We start from the raw sequence: 21,786 nt of genomic DNA on the forward strand, positions 1-21,786 counted from the left end.
ACATGTGAGCTATAATTAAAATAACAATTATTATTGTGATCTAGGGTTTTTTTCATACAGTTAGCTTTCTTGGTTAATATGAATGTTTTTTAAAAGTTTTTTTCTCAATTACATGTAAAAAATAATTTTAGCATTCATTTCCTTAAAATTTTGAGTTCCAAATTATCTTCCTTCCCTCCCCCCTTCCTTCAGAAGGAAAGCATTTTGATATGGATTATTCATGTACAGTTATGTAAAACATTTCCAAATTAGTCATGGTGAAAAAAAACATAGAAAAAAAAGTATGCTTCAATGTGCATCCAGACTCCATCAATTCTTTCTCTGGAGGTAGATAGCATTTTTCATCATGGGTCCTTTGGAATTGTCTTGGATCATTGTATTGTTGAGAATAGCTAATCATTCACAGTTGATCATTGTACAATATTGTTGTTACTGTGTACAGTGTTCTCCTGGTTCTTCTCACTTCACTTTGTATCAGTTCCTGTAAGTCTTTCTGGATTTTTCTGAAAGATTCCTGCTCATCATTCCTTACAACACAATAGTATTCCATCACAATCATATTCCACAGCTTGTTCAGCCATTCCCCAATTAATGGTCATCCCCTTAATTTCCAATTCTTTGCCACTACAAAAAGAGCTGCTATAAATTGAATGTTTTATCTTAAAAGGAATCTTAGCACATAAAATGCATTATGAACTTCTACCTATTAAAAATTTGAGACAAATAGAAAAACAGTCTTTTCCTAACTAGAGGATACCTCTCTAAATGCTTTCAAAATTGCATTTGACCTCTCTTTCTGAAGAAAGTTAAGTCATTAAAAGTATATCCCTTCAGTTTTGTTAATACTGGGAAAATAGTTTTTAAATGTGCAAAGTCTACTGCTTTTCAAGCAAATGAAGAACAAAAATATGGCACTATTTCAAAAAAGATGCCAATAAAATGGCAGTGGCACAAAGATTCAAGCCAATCTCCAATATCACAAGTTATTTATAACACCATGTAATGGTTTTCTGGTAAATAAGGAGCTTACAGTATTAAGAACAGGAATAAAATACTGCTTAATATTGATGGCTATGCTAATTATATATGTGCATATAATAATCTTATAGTCTCCCATTCAGAACTACTTACTACTGACTGAATTTAAGCAGATTTTTTTTAGTATTTTTAATTAAATTTCTGTACAAAAAAAAATTAAACCTTAACCACTGTAAACAAACATATTTACACCAATGTACATCCTAGAATTCTGATGAAAGCAAAGATACATGAGAATGTTCTATTCTTCATCTGAACATCCATCATCTTCTGTGGGATCAGGTTGCAAAGGAAGAGATCTATAGGAAGAATACAAAAAATTTCAGAAGTCACCCAAGCATTAGATGCTTAAAAAGAACAATTGTAATGCTATCCAAATAAGGGAAATGAAGGCAGCAATGTTGGGTTTCAGTGGCTAGACAGAAAGGAAAAAGTGAAAAAAAAAATCATCAAATGTAACACACAAAAACTACAGGTGCCTAAATATTCTGTACCCAGCAAAAATGTCCATTTTTAATTTCCCCCCCTAAGATTCAGTGAGATCTGTATTTCCTTTTCTTTTTTTTTTTTTTTTTGGTTAAGTAACTTGCCCAGGGTCACACAGCTAGTAAGTGTTATGCGTCTGAGACTGAATTTGAACTCAGGTCCTCCTGACTCCAAGGCCAGAGCTCTATCTACTGTGCCACCTAGCTGCCCCTGTATTTTCTTTTTAACGGATACTATAATTCACCATCATCTATATGTTGATGTTGGAGTTGGGAGAGTGGTTCAGGTGTGAAAGAATTCACTTAGACCTTCTCTGTAGCCATTGGTGATGAGTTCAGGGTAGATCCCAAGAATGTTGGAGTGCTACCTGAAATGATGAGAAATAGAATAGTGTCCTGAAAGAATTCACGTGGACAGTCTCCAAATTAAAGAAAGACATTCATTGGAGTGATGCACCCAAGCCGGGCTTGCTCTGTGAGGCAGAGCCTCAATGGGCTCTACTCCACGTGGGAGGCAGAACATAGGCCAAAGGCCCTGCTCCTCATAGCAGACAAAGGCTGTTAGCTAGGTCGAAGGTATGGTTTAAATACAATTTTATAGAATGGGGGAAGGGGACAAGAGAATGGGAGGAGCAAGCCTGGGATATCAGGTAGTCTGGAGGTGATAAGCAAAGAGAAAGGGATAGTGGAGGGGAAGAATTGTTCAGGAATTGAGGGTGCTTTGTGAAAGCACACAGATAAGTCAATGGTTGGGGCTTCAATGCAGTCTTCTTTGATCACTTTTCTGGCAGGTCACATCCTGAATCTTATCTCCTATCTCACATCCTGCTTGCTCCATTCATCATATATTCTTATTGAACATGTTGCCAAGCATATTGGCACATGAGTGATATGTAGCTTTCAGTTCCAGCAAGTTATTATTGTCTGTCTATTTTGTGTTAGACAACAAAAGTAACCCACTTATGCAGGGCAGAGCTACAAAGTTGATGATATGTCTTGGTTGGTTTCTGGAATCTATTTACCAGACCTCATGCAAATCAACTTCATGTTCATTGTAACTTTTCCAAAATAAAGCAGTTATAAAACATAGTGTCATGAGGGTGGGGGTTGTTACAGTGAAATAAAGAAACAGGGTTTTATCCAGACAAATGATTTATTTAGTAGTACATGCAGTTGCAAAACAAATTGGGTGCAAGGCTCTTGGAAGCCAAGAATCCAGAATTTTAGCCTTTATCCAGTTAATGGGATGAAAAGGTTAAGGTATCTGATTTCTTATTGCAAGAGGGGATGGGAAACAATGAAGTGAGGGTGAGGGTTGGGTGGAGGGGATGGGAGACAATCAGGAGACAAAAAAAAGGGGGTTGTTTTGTGATGTTCTTTAAGCTGGGTGCTCTTGGGAGGGTGAGTAATCTTGTGACTCCTCCAAACTAAGATGACTTATAAGCAGCTGAAACTTAGATCCACTAAGTGGCAGTTAAAAAACAAAATGGAGTGAGTCACATGTTATTTTTAGTATTATAGGGGGTCCATGAGGGGAATTGATCCTGAACGTTGAGCCAGCTTGTGTAAATACAATTGACAAGACTTGGCAACTACATGTATCAATGGTATCTTTCTAGAGCATGGAAATTTTGTAAAACATGTTAGCTTTACAATAACCAAGAATATTGTGTTTTAAGATACATCTATCTCTGTAAAAGGATGGAAATCACAAATAATAAGAGGCCTTAGACTTTAGAAGAAAAAAAACATTGATAACCTTTTGGGCTAGTCCTGTGAGAACTAAGAGCAAGGACTGACTAGAGTATCTTACACAGTTCAATAAGTGAGATTTGTAAGACAATATTAGGGAACAAGGAAAGATCAATAGGATGACAAAAAAGCAGTTTTAGCCTAAGACGAATATATTGTTACAATTTATCTTTACCCTCTAGCTTTTCTTGGAACCATGAAACCACAAAAACTTATTTAGGAAATACTGGTCAGGATATGTCAATACTCCTCTAAATTATGACACCCCCCTCATTCATATCTAGAGATAGGTAAGATCATAAAATATAAGTAAGCAAGGGACATATGTATAAACATCATTTAATTGTCCTAACCTTTTATTTTGAATAGAGTATTCATTCAAAAAATTCATGAAAGATAGGGTATTTTAAAATTAGTTCTTTATAAGTTATATAAAATCATGAAAGCTTCATGAAAGGGTATTTTAAAATTAGTTCTTCATAAGTTATCTAAAATCAAACTAGACAGACAAATCTGGGAAGATTTGTATGAACTGATGGAGAACAAAGTAAGCAGAACATCATAAACAAAAGATAACTTTGAAAGACTTAAAAGCTCAAATCAACACCATGGCCTACAACAATTCCAAAATACCACTGATTAATATGCTATTTATTTACCTCCTGACAGAGAAGTGATAACTTCAAGGTGTTGAATGAAATATACATTTTTGGACATGGCCAATGTGGAGATTTGTTTTGATTGACTATGCATGTCTGATAGAAAGGTTTTAGATTTCCTTAAATTTGGGGTGAAAGAAATTGAAAATAGGGATGGAGTTATCAAAATTTTTAAAAGGTAAGAAAAAGAGTCAGGTCAGTGGAGTATTTTTAAAAATGCATAGAAGAGAACTTGTCAGAAGAAAACAGATAGGCAGGACAGCTTTTAAAATAACAGGTTGAATTTATTATATATTTGAAAAGAAAAGCAAGCTTTTCCTTAATTCAGATTTGTAGCTTCACATAAAATCTTCTTACTTGTTCTACATTGTACAATTTGTATAGTGAAATGCTCATCTTATTTGACATTATGTTCAGAACGAAAAAAATCAAATCAAATCAAAAATCTCCTTCAATATAGCTTAAAAAGTAGGAAATGAAAATTAAAGATCAAAGGAAGCAATTTACTTGGAGACCTATAGAATCAGAGTAAGAGCAGAGACAAAGAACAATGCCAAGTTTGAATTCTCCTTAGGGACAGCTAGGTGTGGCAATAGATAAATCCTGTACCTGGAGTCAGGAAGTCTCATATTCCAGAGTTCAAATATGATCTCAGACATTTACTAGCTGTGTGACTCTGTTTGCCTCAGTTTCCTCATCTATAAAATGAGCTAGAGAAGGAAATGGTAAACCACTCTAGTGTCTTTGCCAAGAAAAACCCCAAAGTGGTAATAAAGAGCCAGATATGACTGAAAAAGGACTGAACAACAATAACTTGGGTCAGCTAGGTGGTGCAATGGATTGAGTATCAGGCCTGGAGTCAAGAAGACTGATATTCTGATTTCAAATCTGGCCTCAGACACTCACTAGCTGTGTCACTCTGAGCAAGTCACTTATCCCTGTTTGCCTCAGTTTTTAGTTTCCTCATCTTTAAATGAGCTGGAGAAGGAAATGGCAAACCACTCTAACTAGTATCTTTGCCAAGAAAACCCTATGACCTCATTGCCTAGCAAAAACAAAACAAAAAGAAAACCCCATATGGGGTCACAAAAAATTGGACATGACCAAAAAAGGATCAAAAAACAATTTCCCTTAAAACACAAAAAATAGTGTAATATGCTAATAGTCAACAAATCAAATTGCAATGTTATATTTTGAGATGTTTCTAAGATTATTAAAATTTAAGTTATAGAATTAGTTCAACTAAGTGACAGAAAATATTTTGGATCAAATAATTTATCTTATTAGCTTTAATGTAAACTTTAAAAATGCTTAAAATATTCAATGCAGAAGAAGAAAGATAAAGTGAGAAATACATGATATACAATTACAAGAACTCTGGGAAACCTATTTAAACAATTGATGTTCAAAAGTAAGAAATGAATGGAAGAAAAACACTAATTTTATCAATTTCATTTCCCCCCCCTTTGGCTAGGCAATGGGCTTAAGTGACTTGCCCAGGGTCACACAGCTAGTGTTTTGTGTTTGAGGCCGGATTTGAATCCAGGTCCTCCTGAGCCAGGGCCGGTGCTCTATCCACTGCACCACCCACCTGCCCCTATCAATTTCATATAAAACTTAATCAATTTAGATTAATTTTGATAGTGAGGAAGCAAAAATAACCTAAATTCTTCCAGAAAACACAATGTATTGGCTAAGCACTGATACAGAGTAAAGCCAAGGGCAACTAAAGCAGTACCAGCCCAAGCCAAGACCTTTGCCACTTACCCCAAAAAGAATTTGGGTCACATTTGTCAATGGGATTCTCCTTGAATTCTCCCACTTTATCAAGGAAGTCTCTGGCATTCTCCTGAGGCTGTACTCCTATCAATTGGCCTTTCATTATTGTCTATACCTAATCTCTCAATTCTCTGTTACCCTTAACCTAGCCCAGGTCCCCATAGTCTATTACCTCTATTAGCTGATAGCCCCTGGCTACTCCCCACCCTGGACCCTATGTAGATACCATTCTTGACCTCCCAGTCACTCGCATCAAGATCCTTCCTAGATCCCTCCCACAGTTTTTCTGTATATAAGGTCCATCTTATGTTCATTAAGGTGCTCAGATTTTGCAATCTAGCCAATAGCTCACAAATGTTTAGATTCCTTAAGAGTCTGGCTAATATGGTGGATCTTTAATAAACCTTGTCTTTGGCTTAAAAAAAAAAATGCTTTCAATGTTTGCAATCTACCCATCAAATTAAAACTTACTTTCTTTTAGGTTTTCCTAGGCCACTATTTCCTGCCTCTGCTTCATCAGGAATTTGATTCTCTTTTTCTGAGTGTTTAGATGACATCCCAAAGAATTCTCCAATTCCTTTTTGCCATGTGGGTGTTGGCCGTACACATACTGGGTTCCCCCCTGCATACTTACTTTCAACTGGAAAAGAAAAATGATACATTAGGACTTACGAATATCACCTTTATGTCAACATGTATTTAATTTCCTGCTTAACTAAAACATCCCAAATTACTTTTAGTAACATCTACCTTTCAAAGTCATTGGGAAATAATATTAATCCCAATTTAAAATGACCTGGAACAAATGACTGCCAAAAAATGACATGCAAAAATGCATACTCAATGAGGTAATAAAGTTTAATGTGCTAGTCACTGTTTGAGTGGAAAAGTATTTCTCAATTTTTAGTTACAAAACAGTTATTCAAGTACTATTATTGTACTTACGTAAGATTTAAACACAAATGCAAAGATCTTATTTCTAATAAAGACAGTAAAATGGTAAATTTAGTAAAGTCATAAAGATAAGCAGTAAAGGGTAGTGGTGGAAGAAAAGCTGGTTTTGGAGTCAGGAGAGACTTGGAATAGAATAACAAAGTTGAACTAGATCTTCTATGAGATCCCTTCCAAGAATTTAGCTTTATCCACTCTATAAAACAAACATAATTTGTGATGATAAAGTTAAAATGGAGATAATAGAAGGAAGTAATAAGGCTTAAACAGCCTTTAAAGAAATCTATTACCCTGAATAAAGTAGGAAGAAATTTAATGTAGATTCTAATTGCAGCTAAATCACAAACTAGCTGTATGTATGACTTTAAGCCAATAAACCTTAGGTTTCCTACTTGTAAAATGAGTGATCTTCTAGTCCCTTCCAACTCCAAAATTTTATCTTTTCATTTACTAACCTAAACTTGGGACACTGATTTCAGTCATTCTGCAAACCACAGAAATTGCCATTGGTACAAAAAAGGACCAGAAATGGTTCCACTAGTTGCTCCCATGCATCTATATAGTAGTATATGCTGGCCCAAGTTATTTGGACATGTATCAACATATATTCAGAAACAAGCACAGTTATTTTTTAGGAAAAGTCAAGTGTTTCCACAATCAAGTTTCAACAATTTTGATGTTTGGGAAGCTACTTGAGTTATAATGGAAGAGTATGGGACCTGAAGCCAGAGAAACTGGGTTCAAATATTGTATTTGCTATTACTGTGACCATGGCCACCTCATTTAAATTCCCTGGGCTTTAGTATCCTCATTGGTAAAAGGAAAGGGTTGGATTTAGATGACCTTCACCTTTAAAGTCAATTATCCTCTGATCTTAAGGGCCCCTTTGGTCTTGCCATCTGTCCTTTTAATGAACCCTTTAGACTTCTAGCCTTTTCCATTATCCCTGAAGCTAAACTTTCATTTATGTGTTGTCTCTCCTAATTAGATACTGAGCTCTTTGAGAACAGGGACTCTCTAGCTGTATCTAGACTATATGTATCTCCAATGCTTAAAGGCACAATGGTTGGCACTTACTATATGTTGAAAAATATTTTTCATTCATTCTTTCTTTCACTTAAAAAACAGTTCCAAAGATTATACTCGTGAACTGCTCTTGGGTCAATTTATTCTTTCTCTTCTAAAACTGTTCCCCTTTCCACCTTTTGGATCAGACGTTGAAATACTCTCCTCCCCTGTACAACTTCCTGCTGAAGGGAGCCAAGACTCAGATGGTATAACATTTCCTCTTCTCCCTATGCGTAGGCGGAGAGGCATGAAATGTGTTTTACCTTGCTAGCTCTTTCTCTTTGAAAAACACCAGAAATGGTTCCCCCAAAACCTCCTCCCAAAAAAACTTTATAACGGCCCAAGAAAACAAGGAAGAGACACAGAAAACGGACAATCGATGGACACAAATCACAGTGAAGTGAAGTCTACTACGTGCCATGCACTGAGTTATGTACTAGGAATACAAGTTCCTGCTCTTGAGGAGTTTACAGTCTAATAGGAGATAATACGCTAATAATAATTATGTGCAAGCAAAATATGAACGGAACAAACTGCAGATAATCTCAGGGAGAAGGCAGGAAAATATTCTTGCAGAAGGGAGGATTTTAGCTGGAACTTGACTGAGACCAGAGATGAGGAAGGGGCACATTCCAGGTGGGAAGTGGACAGTGAACTTAAAGTGTTGGCGTTTCTATACCGCCATATAGGGAAAAAAAATATTAGCGTTAGAATTAGAGTTTTACAAAGCGTTTTACCGGTTACCTCACTTGCAAACACAAGCTAAATTTAAAGATATTATCACCACAAAACAGTCAGTCTCCAGATTATTAACATAATACTTCTTGAAATAAACGAAAAAAGGGAGCGCTGGCCATCAAGCTGGAAGCGGGCCGGGCTCGGGTCCACAAACCTGCTCCCGCTCAACTATGATCCCCACTCTGCCATCACTCCGGGGGGCAGCGGAGTAGGTCCTTACCTTTCCGGGACGGAGGCGAAGGAGAGGTGTTGGCGAAACTGGAGTGACCCAGAGCCTTCCGAGGCGCTCGAGCCGCCACCACTGCAGGGAGAGGGAGAGAAACAAGGAGATGAAGAGGCGGCAGATGGATGAGAACGGGAGGGAGGAGGGGACCCGACCCAGACGCCCCGGGCAGCCCGGCAGACCCTGCCCCTCGGGAGGAGACCTGGGGCCTCCGCCCTCCGGACGTTTTTGGCGCGCCGGCTCCGCGGAGCCGCCCGAGTAACCTGCAGCCCGCCCAGTCCTGCAGAATCACCTTTGCGGTAGGAGCCTGGCATGCAGTCGGCCTTAGTCCGCACCATGACCAAAGCGGGAGTGGACGACGAAACAACAGGGACAGGGACAAGGCCAGTGGACAGAGGTCGGATCCTCCCTAGAGCCGCACAGTTGGAAAGCCAAACTCCCGCGCGCCCCGCCCCCCATTTAAACCAGCCGGTTTCCCGCGCCCTCGCGGGGCTCGACACCTCCCACTTTCTCATTGGCTCATTCTCGGGTCCGTGGGCTAATCAGCAGCGTCCAGCGATGTCGGAGATGGGACAGGATGAAGAATGGAGCCATCCATCAACGTAGAAAGACTCGTAATTGGTCCTCGTTTCTGGATGGGCGTGGCGAAACGTCCTTGGGTCCTTTCCCCAGGAGCAAAGCAGTATGTCTGTCTGTATGACTATATACGTGCATACCTACATACATACCTACATACATACCTACATACATACCTACATACATACAGAGGAGTTGGGCGAAAGTTATTAAAAAAGCTAAAATGTGGATTTATTTATTTTAAATAACTTACAAATCTAATAAATAACAAATTACAATTAAACTTATAATTATTTAAGTTATTAGATTTACAAATTATATAAAGCCAGTTTTATTGTGTTTTTAACAATTACAAACATTTTTCTTAATATAAAAAAACCCGGTATGTGAAAGACATTTATTTTTATTTAAAGATTACACAAATTTAGTTCAATCGAGTTTTTTAAAACAAATTACTTCAATTTAAAAAACACCCTGAAATGTGTACGACACATTTATTTTGTCCAATTTGCAGATTACACAAATCCATTTCAATTTAATTGAGTTTTTAAAAAATTATTTCAGCTTTTCTAAAAATCCCCAAATTGGTAAAAAGCAAAAAACAAAAAACAAAAAAACCCACGACTATTTGTCATGATTGAGTCTTGGGATAAATAGATAAGGAAAAGAAGTCTGAGATTGCTGTTTAGTGAAATTTGATTCCCCACAAATTTGGGAAGCAAAGTAGGGGAAAAGAAGTAAATAGAGTTGAATGAGTTTTAGAATCAGAAGGTATTTTAGGAATCATTTTCCTCATTTTAAATGTGAGGAAACTGAGGCCCAGAGAATAGAAGGGACTTGTCTTTGAAATCCCAAAGGCAATAAGTAGTAGGTTCAAAATTTGAACTTAGCTACCCTGATTTTAAATTCATGGAAATTTCTGGACCTTTGATTCCCCTTCACTAATGTGATTCCTTTAAGGATCAAGAGTCATCTTCTCATCAGCCTTATCCAAAAATCGTGCTCTGGACATTTCAACACTTCTGTCTCAGGAACTTCCAGGCAGGGACCCCTTTCCTACCACCCCATCCTTGTTGACAACCGCCACTCACCTTTGCCCACCTGGGATAATTTTTATTAATTTCTCAGTTTAAATTCTACATAATGCCTTATTCTGTCTGATACCTCACTTTCGTCTGAAAGTGACCCTGGGTTCTCTAGGTTATGGTCACAGAACATAAGCTCTGGCAAGTTGAAAGGCTTCAAGTAGGGATGAATCCTCTCTTGCATCTAGAGAACTATACTAGTTAAAAAATTAATCGTAGTTAAGAAGTTCATCCAGGACAATACTATATGTGTATCTAGAGGGCATTTAATAGATTGTGCTTAGGCTAGTAAGAGTTAGGCTACTGAACACAATCAAGGAATTAACAACTCTTTGTGATACAAAATTAGGAAGGCATCCCTGGGTTCCAAAGGAGATTTACTAACTCTGGAGAGTCTAAGATTGTATAGTTGAGGTTCTTGCTGAAGATCTAGAGCTTGAGATATTTCTTTGTTCTCCCAATTCCAAGCCTCTGGTAAATGTGTAATTGCACATTACTGAATTTCATTTCATTATTTATGAATTTCATTTTATCACTCATCATTCATGCCTTCAATCATTGTAACCCCGGAGATTTCTTAGTTACCTGAAACTCATTCTTAAAGAGGGCTTACAAGTGAGTATTAAGTTTGGGGTGATGGTTCAATTACATACAGTCCTTATCATATCTACATGTCTTTACTCCCTATTCATAAGTCTAACAGAAATGTTAAAAGGCAGGTATATCTAGGAAGAATTACCCAAAGATCTTTTAAATAAAGTGGTCCTGGGGAAAGGGAAGGGGAGTGGAGGAAATAGGGTGGGGGGGGTGGAGAGACTAAATGGCTACTTTTTTTTTTTTTAACAACAATGATGAAAGATGACATACCTATTTTGGCTGAAGAAAAATGAGAGAAAAGAGGAAGGGACATATAGAAACCCATAATTTAAATGTACTGTAATTTGCAGCCCAAGAATGCTTCCTAAGAAGTCTCAGTTCCCTCTGAACAATGTGTAAATTCATTGTAGGCTAACTATAAGTCAGAGAACTTGATTTGGATTCCTGGAAAAATTCTAAAATTACTATTAAAGGCATAGTTAGTGAATATATAGAATATATAGAAAAGGAAACTTTTCTATATGCAAGGCATATAGAACAGGCTATACTGGACCTACCTATTTAGCATGGTTATTAGATCAGAAGAATACTATAGAAATCATTTATTTGGATTTTTGAAAGGGTAGAGAGGGTTCCACTTTGAGCCATAGGTTACAATCAATAAATGTTTGTTGTATTGAATTAACTTTCTTGAATTTATTGAAATTAGGAAGAATGAAACAAGTTCTTAGAGCCTGTTGAAATCTGGGATAATGAAGGGCTATATTTGGAAGAGAAAGTATAGGCCTACGAAGGGAGTTCAGTCAAAGGACTGAACTTGAGGGCCTAGAGAGCCACATGTGGCTTCTGCTACTCTATTATTATATTACATACTACTCTGTATTACTCTTTAAGCACTGCTTGAGCTCATCAGGGATGTTGTAGAAAGCTGAGGGCATAAAGTCGTCACCAGACTTAAGGCCTAATGATTGTAGACGAATAATAATAACTGGCACTTTATTCCCCATCCCTGGCTACTGTATTAAAGGAAAGTTGCATTTATATGTGAATGGGCACCTACTTTTAATTATTTGTGTATGTGTCAAATTCTATATCAGACTGCAAGCTCCACAAAGACGAGGATAATGACCATATTTTATTTTATTTTATTACCCCCCACTCTCTTGTACACAAACAACTTAGAAACTTAACAAATGTTTGTTGTATATCCTGCCCCTGGGCAAGTCATTTAAGCTCCCTAGACTTAAAATGAAAGTGTTGGACTAAAAGGCTCTGAGAGGTCCCTTCCAACTTGAGACCTCAAATCTCAAGATTGTATACAATGGAGCCTCCTTTGAAAGAAAACCCTAATCAGTCTTTCTTGAATTGAAGACAGAAGAATGGGATCTAAATTCCCCAGCACACAAGATATAACATTAGAGATTGATTTGTATAATAGTCACCCCATTTCTGAAAACAGCGTTTAAAAATTACTAATTTGGAAGACTGATTTGTAATAGCAATCAGAAAGGTAACTGACATTATATGGTATTTTTTAAAAGTTTCACATATATGGTATTTGATCCTCACAACAACCTTGAGCAGCTGCTACCTATATTACTCCTTAAAATCTCCAGTTCTCGGGGCAGCTAGGTGGCGCAGTGGATAGAGCACCGGCCCTGAAGTCAGGAGGATCTGAGTTCAAATACGACTTCAGATCAAACACTTGACACTAGCTGTGACCCTGGTCAAGTCACTTAACCCCATTGCCTACCCAAAAGAAAATGAGTAAAGGCTTGCTGTAGAAGGTGCCACTTGAGCTGAACTTTCAAGAAAACTGAAGGTTTTTTTTTTTTAAAGGCAATTGGGGTTAAGTGACATGCCGAGGGTCACACAGCTAGTAAGTGTTATGTGTCTGAGATCGGATTTGAACTTAGGTCCCTCCTGACTCCAGGGCCAGTGCTCTATCCGCTACGCCACCTAGCTGCCCTAAAAGCTAGTAAATGTGAATTTGAACATAGACCTTCTTACTGCCTTACGTTCCCGATCTTTTTCTTTTTTTTTTTCTTACTTTTAGGGTGCCCAGGGTCACACAGCGAGTAAGCGTCGTGTTTGGTCTGAGGCCGGATTTGAACTCATGTCTTCCTGACTCCTGGGCTGGTTCGCTATCCACTGCACCACCTAACTGCCCCTCCTTTCTTCATTTTCCCAGCTGCTGATATATTCCCTTATATTCAGAAGTGTGCTGGTACCAGCTCTAACAGGCTTTGGAGAACAGTTTCTTAAATTATCAGTATGAGCATTACATCTAAGAAATTGGCAACTGATACAAATCAGGGCTTGATTTAGCGTTTTGTTGGTTGTCTAGACTTAAGAAAGTGTTCATAATGTGGATTCAATTTAAAGGCATTTATATGCAGTCCCATTGTTAAACATTTACCTCTATTACTCCTTAAGCACCGCTTGAGCCCAGCAGGGGTGTTGTAGAAAGTCATCACCAGACTTAAGACCTAGCACCTGTAGACTAATAATAATACCTAGCACTTATATAGGGCTTTAAGGTTTACAAAGTGCTTTATGTCCATGATCTCACTTGAGCTGAGTAGATTTATTTTGCATAAACTTTTATGTAAATACATGTTATCTGGCCCAAAGATGTAAACTCCTTGAAGGTAGAAGTGATTTCATTTTTGTCTTTATATTCACACATACTAGCCTGGCACACAGGCACTTAATGTCTGTTTGTATGAATTGACAAGAGAGAATTTCCTTACATGGGGATGACATTACAGGTCAGTATGAAGAAAAAAAAAGGACATTATAATGTCCATAATGTGCCAGGAACTGCACTATGCTTTGGGCATACAAATACAATATCAAAAGCCCCTTCTCTCTAGGAGCTAACAGAAACAGCACATGTTGCTTTACTAGGGGAGGGTGGGGAGGAGGAGGTAAGAAATCATTGGAAAGGTTTCATGATGTAGTATCTTAGTGCACAAATAGTTTCTCTAGGACTGAGCTATTTTATTGAAAAGCGCTTGTTGGTTTGGCTTTTCCCCTTCCCCATGTGTTTCCAAGAGGCAGAAAAACAGAAATATCGGACGCTAGCGCTGGAGGCTGCCCCACGTCTTCATTGCACAGGGGTATCTGGGAAGACCTGCCCCGAGTGCCAGTTTCGGGCCTAGAGACGGGCGGCAAGAACACAAGTCCCAAACGTATTTCTGGACCATGTGGCCGCAGCATTCGAGGGGAGACCCTGGCAAGGGACAAAGCATGGGATTCACAAGGTTCCCCACTGACGTCTGGCTTCCTGGGTCCGGCCTTTGTTCCTTCACCCCCTCGCTCTCCTTTTCTTAGGCCCCCAGCTGGGCCCGATGGCGGGACAACGTGCTGGAGTGAGCATGGATCTCTGGCCTTTCCAGAGCCCGCCTGACCGGCCCAGCGGAACCTTTGTGGCCCGCGGAACTTTAGTGGGTTGCGTCCGTGTTGCCGGAAGACACGGAGGAGCAGGCAACGGACACGGCGCGGCCGGGGCTTGGCTCTGGTGGGGCGGGGAAGATGGCGGCGGCCGTCTCGGCGTCTGGGGCCCAGCTGGTGGACTGGTGCATTCGCCAGCTGCGGGACACCTTCCGGCTGGATGTCAACGAAGATGTCGTGCAGTGAGAGCGGGTCCTGAGCGCAGGAGGGAAGGAGACCCCGGGCGGTGGGCGGGGAGGGCAGAGGGGAACGTGGGCCCGGAGGCGGAGGGAGTGGGAAACGAGGAGACCCGGGGTGACTGGAACGGGGCAGGGCCCTTGGAATCTCAGGTCACACTCACGCCCTTTCTCCTCCCCTCCCCCTCGCCCCCAGCTCATAGCCCAGGGCGGGGCGGGCGCAGGCTCCAGCATTCCCCCTGCGCCGGGGCAATTCCTGACCACTCGTCCTGATACAGAGCACGACCCAGGAGGGCGGGGACAGAGCAAATGACCCTTCCTGAAGTCCCTTTATTTCTTCTCTTAGAGTTTCCCCTATTTGTGAGGGTGCGTGTGATGTGGGGGGAAGGAGTAGAAAGAAATAGGCTTCGCTTTTGAAACCTGGTTAAGTGACTTGGAGGAGTGTGGAAACGATTTTAAGTCTTTGGAAGGAGGTGACTTTAAGGTCTTAGGTGCTCTTTGTCTTCCCTTCGGAGGAATCAAGAGCAAAAAGACTAGAAGCGCAAGAAAAGAAAGTTAAGGCAAAAGTAGCAAGAAAGACTAATAGACAACTGCCTTGTCTTAAGTACTGGAGGATACTAGGAAACAGGGGAAGACAACTATCTTGAGTGGTATATAAAACAATAGCATATATTTGTATCATTTTACAGTTACAAAGTGCTTTATGTCCATTATGGTATCTTCACAACAGTCCTTTGAGGTAGGTGATGCAAATATTATTGCCACCATTTTATAGCTGAGGTTAACTGAGGTAAAATGATTTGCCCAAGGTCACACTGCTAGAAAGTGGCAGATCAGAATTCTAAAAGTCTAGTCTGCTTCCCACTATTTCACTACCATCTTATTATGGGAGTGGTGCCTTATTTTAGAAAGTGGCAGATCAGACTAATAAGAATCCACAATACTTCTCACTGTTTCACCACCATCCCATTGTGGTATTGGGGGTTGGTGTCTTATTTTTGTGACATTCCATGTCATTTTTAAGATCACTCTGTATTCTCCCTTCAGAATAATTTTCCTTCTACTTCCTGATGAGGTGCTAAACTCGATTTTATTTATTTATTTATTTATTTTTGGCTAGGCAGTGGGGTTAAGTAACTTGCCCAGGGTCACACAGCTAGTAAGTGTTATGTGTCTGAGGCCAGATTTGAACTCGGGTCCTCCTGAATCCAGAGCTGGTTCTGTATCCACTGTGTCACCTAGCTGCCCCTGGATTTTAATTTTTAAAGAGTATATATACACATCTGCTGAGTGAACAAAACGGGGGTATAGTAAAGTATTCCAGACTCAAAGTTAGAAGATCTGCCACTCATTAGCTTTGTGACCTTGAACAAGTTATTTAATCTGTTTTCTTATCCGTAAACCTCAGTTTCCTTATCTGTAAAATGGGGATAATAATATTAGCAGTACCTCATATGCATGTTAAAGTTATACAAGATTTCTTGATAGACATGGCAACAGAGATACTTTTGTTCATTTTTCTGTTTATTAATATTAAATAAGGCATAATACAGGGAGTTTTAGGCTTGCTAATATAGTAGAGGAAATCTAGCACAGAGCCTAAGTGAAAGGTGGCATAGGTGGGAGCATCTTCCAAATGTCTTCATTTGAAGATGATCTATCAGTTGAATCAAGCATCGCTACGTAGCAAAACTTCCTAAATGCTATTATTTAAAAGAATTTGGCCTAAAAAGTCACTCAGGAAAAACATGAGTAGATGAGGAATGCCTAATTTCCAGACTCTGATGTGCTATTGGCTACATGGTCCATTGAAATGGTATATTAGGATATATGTCATGGATAGATATTACAAATAGACAATGAACTGGTTGAGCCTAGAATTGGGTGGGAAGAAGAAAGTGAGCTGGAAGGCTTTCAGGAAATTCTGCAGTGCTTTCAGTGGACTCGAGCTTCTCCCTAAACAAAAATCCATATTTTTAACATCATTTTACTTCTATGGATGCTATATGATTCATGGACTACTTACCACAATCTCCAAAGAATAAAAATTGCAGGTCATGCATCTGGCAATAAAGAAATATATGCTGAACATTATCAATGATAAATTTTGTGCAAAAAGCAGCTTAACAGATCTTAAGAAAAAGCTTTATATTGGAAAAGGAGACTGGATAATCATGAACTCAGTCAGGGATAACAAAATGGATGGTTTATTCTACTGGTATTCACACAATGTCAAGAGACTTAAAAGAAACACCCCAGCATATTGGTAGACCTCCTGCAGAGAGTTTACTGGAGACTACATATAAGAGTAACACAGGATAAAGTACAGTTGCATTTTAAACTCTGCTATTGGGGGAGTATACAAATTGATGAGATCAGAGATTCATTGAAGTATTAACTACTTTACAAGATTGTTGTGAGGACCAAATGAGATCATGTACTTGAAAGCACTTTGTAAATTATACAGAATTCTATAAATGTTAGCTATATGTAAATGATAATAATGATAGTCCTCCTTGTGCCTAATAAAATGTTATCCTTGATTTAGAATTTAAAAGTGTGGAGTGAGCAACTCATCCAGTATGATGTATTTTTATGTCTTTCACATGAAATCTGAAAACTATGAATTCAGAGATGGTGCACTTTTTTTTTGGTTTCAAGGAAAGACCAGACCCCAGATCTCTAATTATAGGAAATTTTATTTTAGTATAACAAAGCATAGCTCCACCAATCTTTTTTTCTTCACTGATTCAAGAGAGAGAGAGAAAATTGGTATACATATAGATTAAAATAAACATTAATCTGATATTTAATATGTTAGAAACCAAACCCTTTTTTCACCAACTGTTCTCTTTGATTTCTGAGGTATGTTATGTCAATTGAGGATGCTGAAGAGATACGAGAATATGTTACTGATCTTCTCCAAGGAAATGAGGGCAAAAAAGGCCAGTTCATAGAAGATCTTATAACCAAGTGGCAAAAGAATTATCAAGACTCAGTTTCTGATCCTTTGCAGATATACAGAAAAAGAGATGGTGAGCCAAAGGGGTGATAGAGCAGGGGAACTGAGATTAAACTATATAATTAAGAAGCAGGTCTCCCAAGCATGGACAATGTTCTTGTCACCTCTGTGACAATCAAGCCTTTAAAAGATCCATTTCATTGTCCAAAAAATAACATCAAAATTATATGTTTTAGTTTAATTCTGTTTCACTTATCTTTGATATTTAGACAAACCTATTTTCTTTGATAAATGCTACATTTGAAATATGTAAAAAAAAAAACCCCAAACCTTTTTTTAAGAACATTTTTAAAATGACTACCCTTACATATGAAACACACTTAAATGAGATGAAACTAACATGTTCACCTGTGTGCTCATCTGGGTGAAGGGCAAATGATTAATCATTTGAGATGTGAATACCATGTAGAAGCAAACATTTACTTATAAAGTACAACATGTGAATGATGCACTCACTAATAGTGTAAGCTGTTGTTATATAGTATATATTATGTTTTTAACTAAACTTTTTAATTATAAACCTGTAACTGGAAATATTTCCTTTTAGCATTTTGTAAATTGGTATTGCTTAACAAATATACATCTTTTTTTGGGGGAGAGAAGACAATTGGAGTTAAGTGACTTACCCAGGGTAATACAGCTAGTAAGTGTCTGAAGTCACATTTATACTCACAAATTCTACTGACTCCAGAGCCAGTGCTCTAACCACTGTACCACCTACCTGCCGCAACAAATGAAATGAATTATTGTACTGGCTTGAGGGTCATGCAACAGACAACAAAAAAAGTGTTTTTGTTTGTTTTAATTTCCTTGCCCAAATAGATGAGCATTATTATGTCTTATAGGATCATAAGATAGTAGATTTAGAGCTGGAGGGGACCTTAGAGGCCATCTAATTCCCTCCCCTCTTGCCCAGTGTTATGTGAGTAACCCAAGGGGAAGCACTGGAATTTGAATTTAGGTCCCTGGTCTCCAATTCTAGCATTCCCAAATTCAGTGCTCTTTCTACTATTTCCCATTGCCTCCCTTCATTATCCATAAAAAGTTGTCGAATAATTCTTGTTTTTGTCTATATGGTACTTTAGAGATTTCAGATGGCCAGAGACTTGGGGACCAGTTGAAGAAAGGTAGGCGCAAGGGAAGAAACAAGCAGGAGGTTCCTGCATTTGCTGAACCTGAATCAACTACAGAGGAAGTCAAAACACCACTTGATTTAGCCAAGGTGAGTGCTCATTGAAAGAAGTCTATACTGAGCTCTACAGTATAGAGAAGTAGAGGCAATGGCTAGTAGAATTTGAGATAGAAAAAAAGAAGCCCTATTCTAAAGTGTTACTTTTTAAATGAAAAAGATCCATGTATATTGGTGGGGGGAGGGTAGGAAGGCAGAAAACTACCAATCATTAAAGAACCCTCTTTATATGGGTATGGTACTTGACTGTACCAACTAAATGTAATTGCTAGGTTATTAGCTCTCTAATCAGCTAGATTATCCAGCACCTAGCACGGTGCCTGACACATTATAGGCACTTAATCAATGCTTATTGTTTATTGAAATGGGGATCACATACAGACACAAATTCAGAGACATGAGACCAGATCATTATATGGATGAGAGATTTCTACTGTCATTCTTTTTTTTTTAAGGCAGTTGGGGTTAAGTGACTTGCCCAGAGTCACACAGCTAGTAAATATCAAGGGTTTTGTCTGAGGCCAGATTTGAACTTAGGTCCTCCTGACTTCAGGGCCGGTGCTCTATCCATTGTGCCACCTAGCTGCCCCAAGAGATTTCTAAGGAAAAGAACTTGAAATGCTTTCAGGAAACAGCATTAATATTTATGAGAGCATGTTCAATAAATATTTAGTTATTAATCGCCTTTTTGAGGTTGCTAGCTGTATGACCTTGAGAAAGTCATTTAACTTTTTTGGGCCCCAGGTTTTTTATTTATAAAGTAAGGGGGATTAGACTAGATGATCTTTAAGGTCTCTTTCTATTCTCAAATGATGATTTATTATTATTTCTCCTCAAATTAGCACTGAACACTAGACTCAACCATGATATTAAGGTATGGGCATTTAATTAGTGATGAGCCATGGAACCTAAGGTCCATATATGCCAACCTATTCATATTTTTCAGTTTATTGTAATTCCCTAAGCTTTTGATTGACTCTCTTATTTTACCCTAACCTGCTGAGTGATATCACTCATTTACCATTTACTAATAAATTCATTTACCAGTACACATGGAAGAGGCATCTCTTCATCTCTTGTGAACATCTAGAAAAAATAGTAATCATTATATTTCACCATGGCTTTATTGATACTTGGTCATTCCAAACTAACCTCATTTCCTTTTTTGACAGGAGAATGTTCTAGATATAGTTTACCTAGATTTCAATAAAGCATTTGGGAAACCTCTCAACAAGATAGGAAAATGTGGGTTAGATGATCAGATAAATAAATTTGATGTTTTTTTTTTTCTTTTATTTGTAGGCAGTTGGGGTTAAGTGACTTGCCCAGGGTCGCACAGCTAGTGTCAAGTGTTTGCTCTGACCCGAGATTTGAATTCAGGTCCTCCTGACTTCAAGACCGATGCTCTATCCATTGCGCCACCTAGTTGCCCCTTGATGTTTGTTAAATGACTAGACCACAAGATTTAATAGCTTGATGTCACTTTGACATGAGATCTCCAATTGAGAATTCCAGACATCTGTCTTTGCCATGTACTGTTCAACATTTTTGTCATTTATTTGGATGAAGGAGAGATGGCATACTTAATAAATATCAAATTACAATATCTTAAATTTGTTACAGAATAGGAATCCAAAAAGATACAGAATTGATGGGCTGAATAGAAATAAGATAAAATTTAATAGGAAAAATGTGAAGTCTTACAACTGAGTTTAAAAAATACCCGCTTCACGAGAGCAAAGTGGGAAAGGTATGGCTAGATAATAGTTCATCTGAAAAAAATCATGGATTGATAATTCAGTATGAATCAGCAGTGTGAAATACTAGTCAAAAAAGCTAATGTAGTCAGGGCTTATTCTGAGGCATGCTGTTCACATGCCAGGGCAGAGGTTATAGTCTTTCTCTACTCTGCCCCATTCACACCATAGCTGGAGTAGTATTCATTTCTGGCTTTCACATTTTAGGAAGAACATTGACAAGCTAGATAGTGCACAGAGGAGGGTGACTGACTCATATAATGAAGTAATGGGTTACTCCTATGCCATAAGGTTAAAAGAATAGGGCGTGTTTATTCTAGAGAAGAGAAGACAATGGGGCACATGATACCTGTCCTTATTATTTTAAGGGTTGTCCTGTAGAAGAGTGTTAGATTTGTGCTGCTTAGTCCCAGAGGACAGAACTAAGAGCAATTCATAAAAGTTTCAAACAGGCAAATTTCAACTTGTTATGAGGAATAACTTCACAATAGTTATACAGAAGCAGTCTTTGGACTGCTTGGGGAACAAATGGGCTCCCTCTCCCTAGAGCTCTTCAAGTGAAGATTAGATGACTACTTCTTGGGAGGTAATAGTGAAGATTATTGATCAGGGATGTGTTCAACCCGATGGCTTGAGAATATAGGTTTTGTGTAGTGGTTTTAGAAATGCATCACATTTCTATCTTTGGCTGTATTTTTGTAATCGGTAGACAGATTTGTCTAAAAGCATTGTAAGAAAAAAATGGAAAAGTGATTTGCCTCAGGGATACCACATGGTTTTGGAAACCTATAAGAAATCATTCCTCCTAGACTGAATTTAATATTCCTTAAAACTAATGTATTTAAGTCATACTTTCAAAATGTACTATAGGAAAGAACTTGTATGAAATAATATAGGAAATAGAAAGAGTAAAACTGTGTGTGTATTTATATTAACTATAATTGTATAAAAGGGAAAACATATGTACAGTAAATGCACAAAGAGAACGGTAAAAACTTGGGTTAAAGTAATTCCTTTGACACCACCTGTGAGATCTTGGGCAAGTCACTTTAAGCTATTTGGGCCTCAGTTTCCTCATCTGCCATGTGAGAGGGTTGGACAAAATAGCCTCTTAGGTCCCTTCCAGCTCCAAATCTATGATCCCATGATAAGTTGTTAAGGAATTTGTATTTTGAAATTGATTTTGAAAATATAAATAGTATTGAATATGTTTTGTTGTTTAGAGTTCATTATAA

At 38.3% G+C, this 21,786-nt stretch overlaps 2 protein-coding genes across 2 annotated transcripts in view; one reads left to right on the plus strand and one right to left on the minus strand.

Moving 5' to 3' along the window:
• Positions 1–571: 571 nt before the first annotated feature.
• On the minus strand, positions 572–9,208 carry PCLAF (PCNA clamp associated factor). Its single transcript, XM_027851654.1, has 4 exons — positions 8,986–9,208; positions 8,691–8,771; positions 6,185–6,353; positions 572–1,337 (listed from the first exon to the last, which is right to left on the minus strand). The coding sequence occupies exons 1-4, from the start codon at positions 9,206–9,208 to the stop codon at positions 1,280–1,282; spliced, it is 531 nt and encodes a 176-aa protein (XP_027707455.1). The 3' UTR covers positions 572–1,279.
• A 5,009-nt stretch (positions 9,209–14,217) lies between these two features.
• TRIP4 (thyroid hormone receptor interactor 4) overlaps positions 14,218–21,786 on the plus strand; it is a 44,785-nt gene continuing 37,216 nt past the window's right edge. Inside the window, 4 exon segments of the mRNA XM_027851655.1 lie at positions 14,218–14,570; positions 14,572–14,589; positions 17,449–17,618; positions 18,691–18,827. Of these exon segments, the coding sequence (XP_027707456.1) occupies positions 14,305–14,570; positions 14,572–14,589; positions 17,449–17,618; positions 18,691–18,827 (591 nt within the window). The 5' untranslated portion in view covers positions 14,218–14,304.

The sequence above is a fragment of the Vombatus ursinus genome, unplaced genomic scaffold (assembly GCF_900497805.2).
Source record: "Vombatus ursinus unplaced genomic scaffold, bare-nosed wombat genome assembly UNPS02009205.1, whole genome shotgun sequence".
NCBI classification, from domain to species: Eukaryota; Metazoa; Chordata; class Mammalia; order Diprotodontia; family Vombatidae; genus Vombatus; species Vombatus ursinus.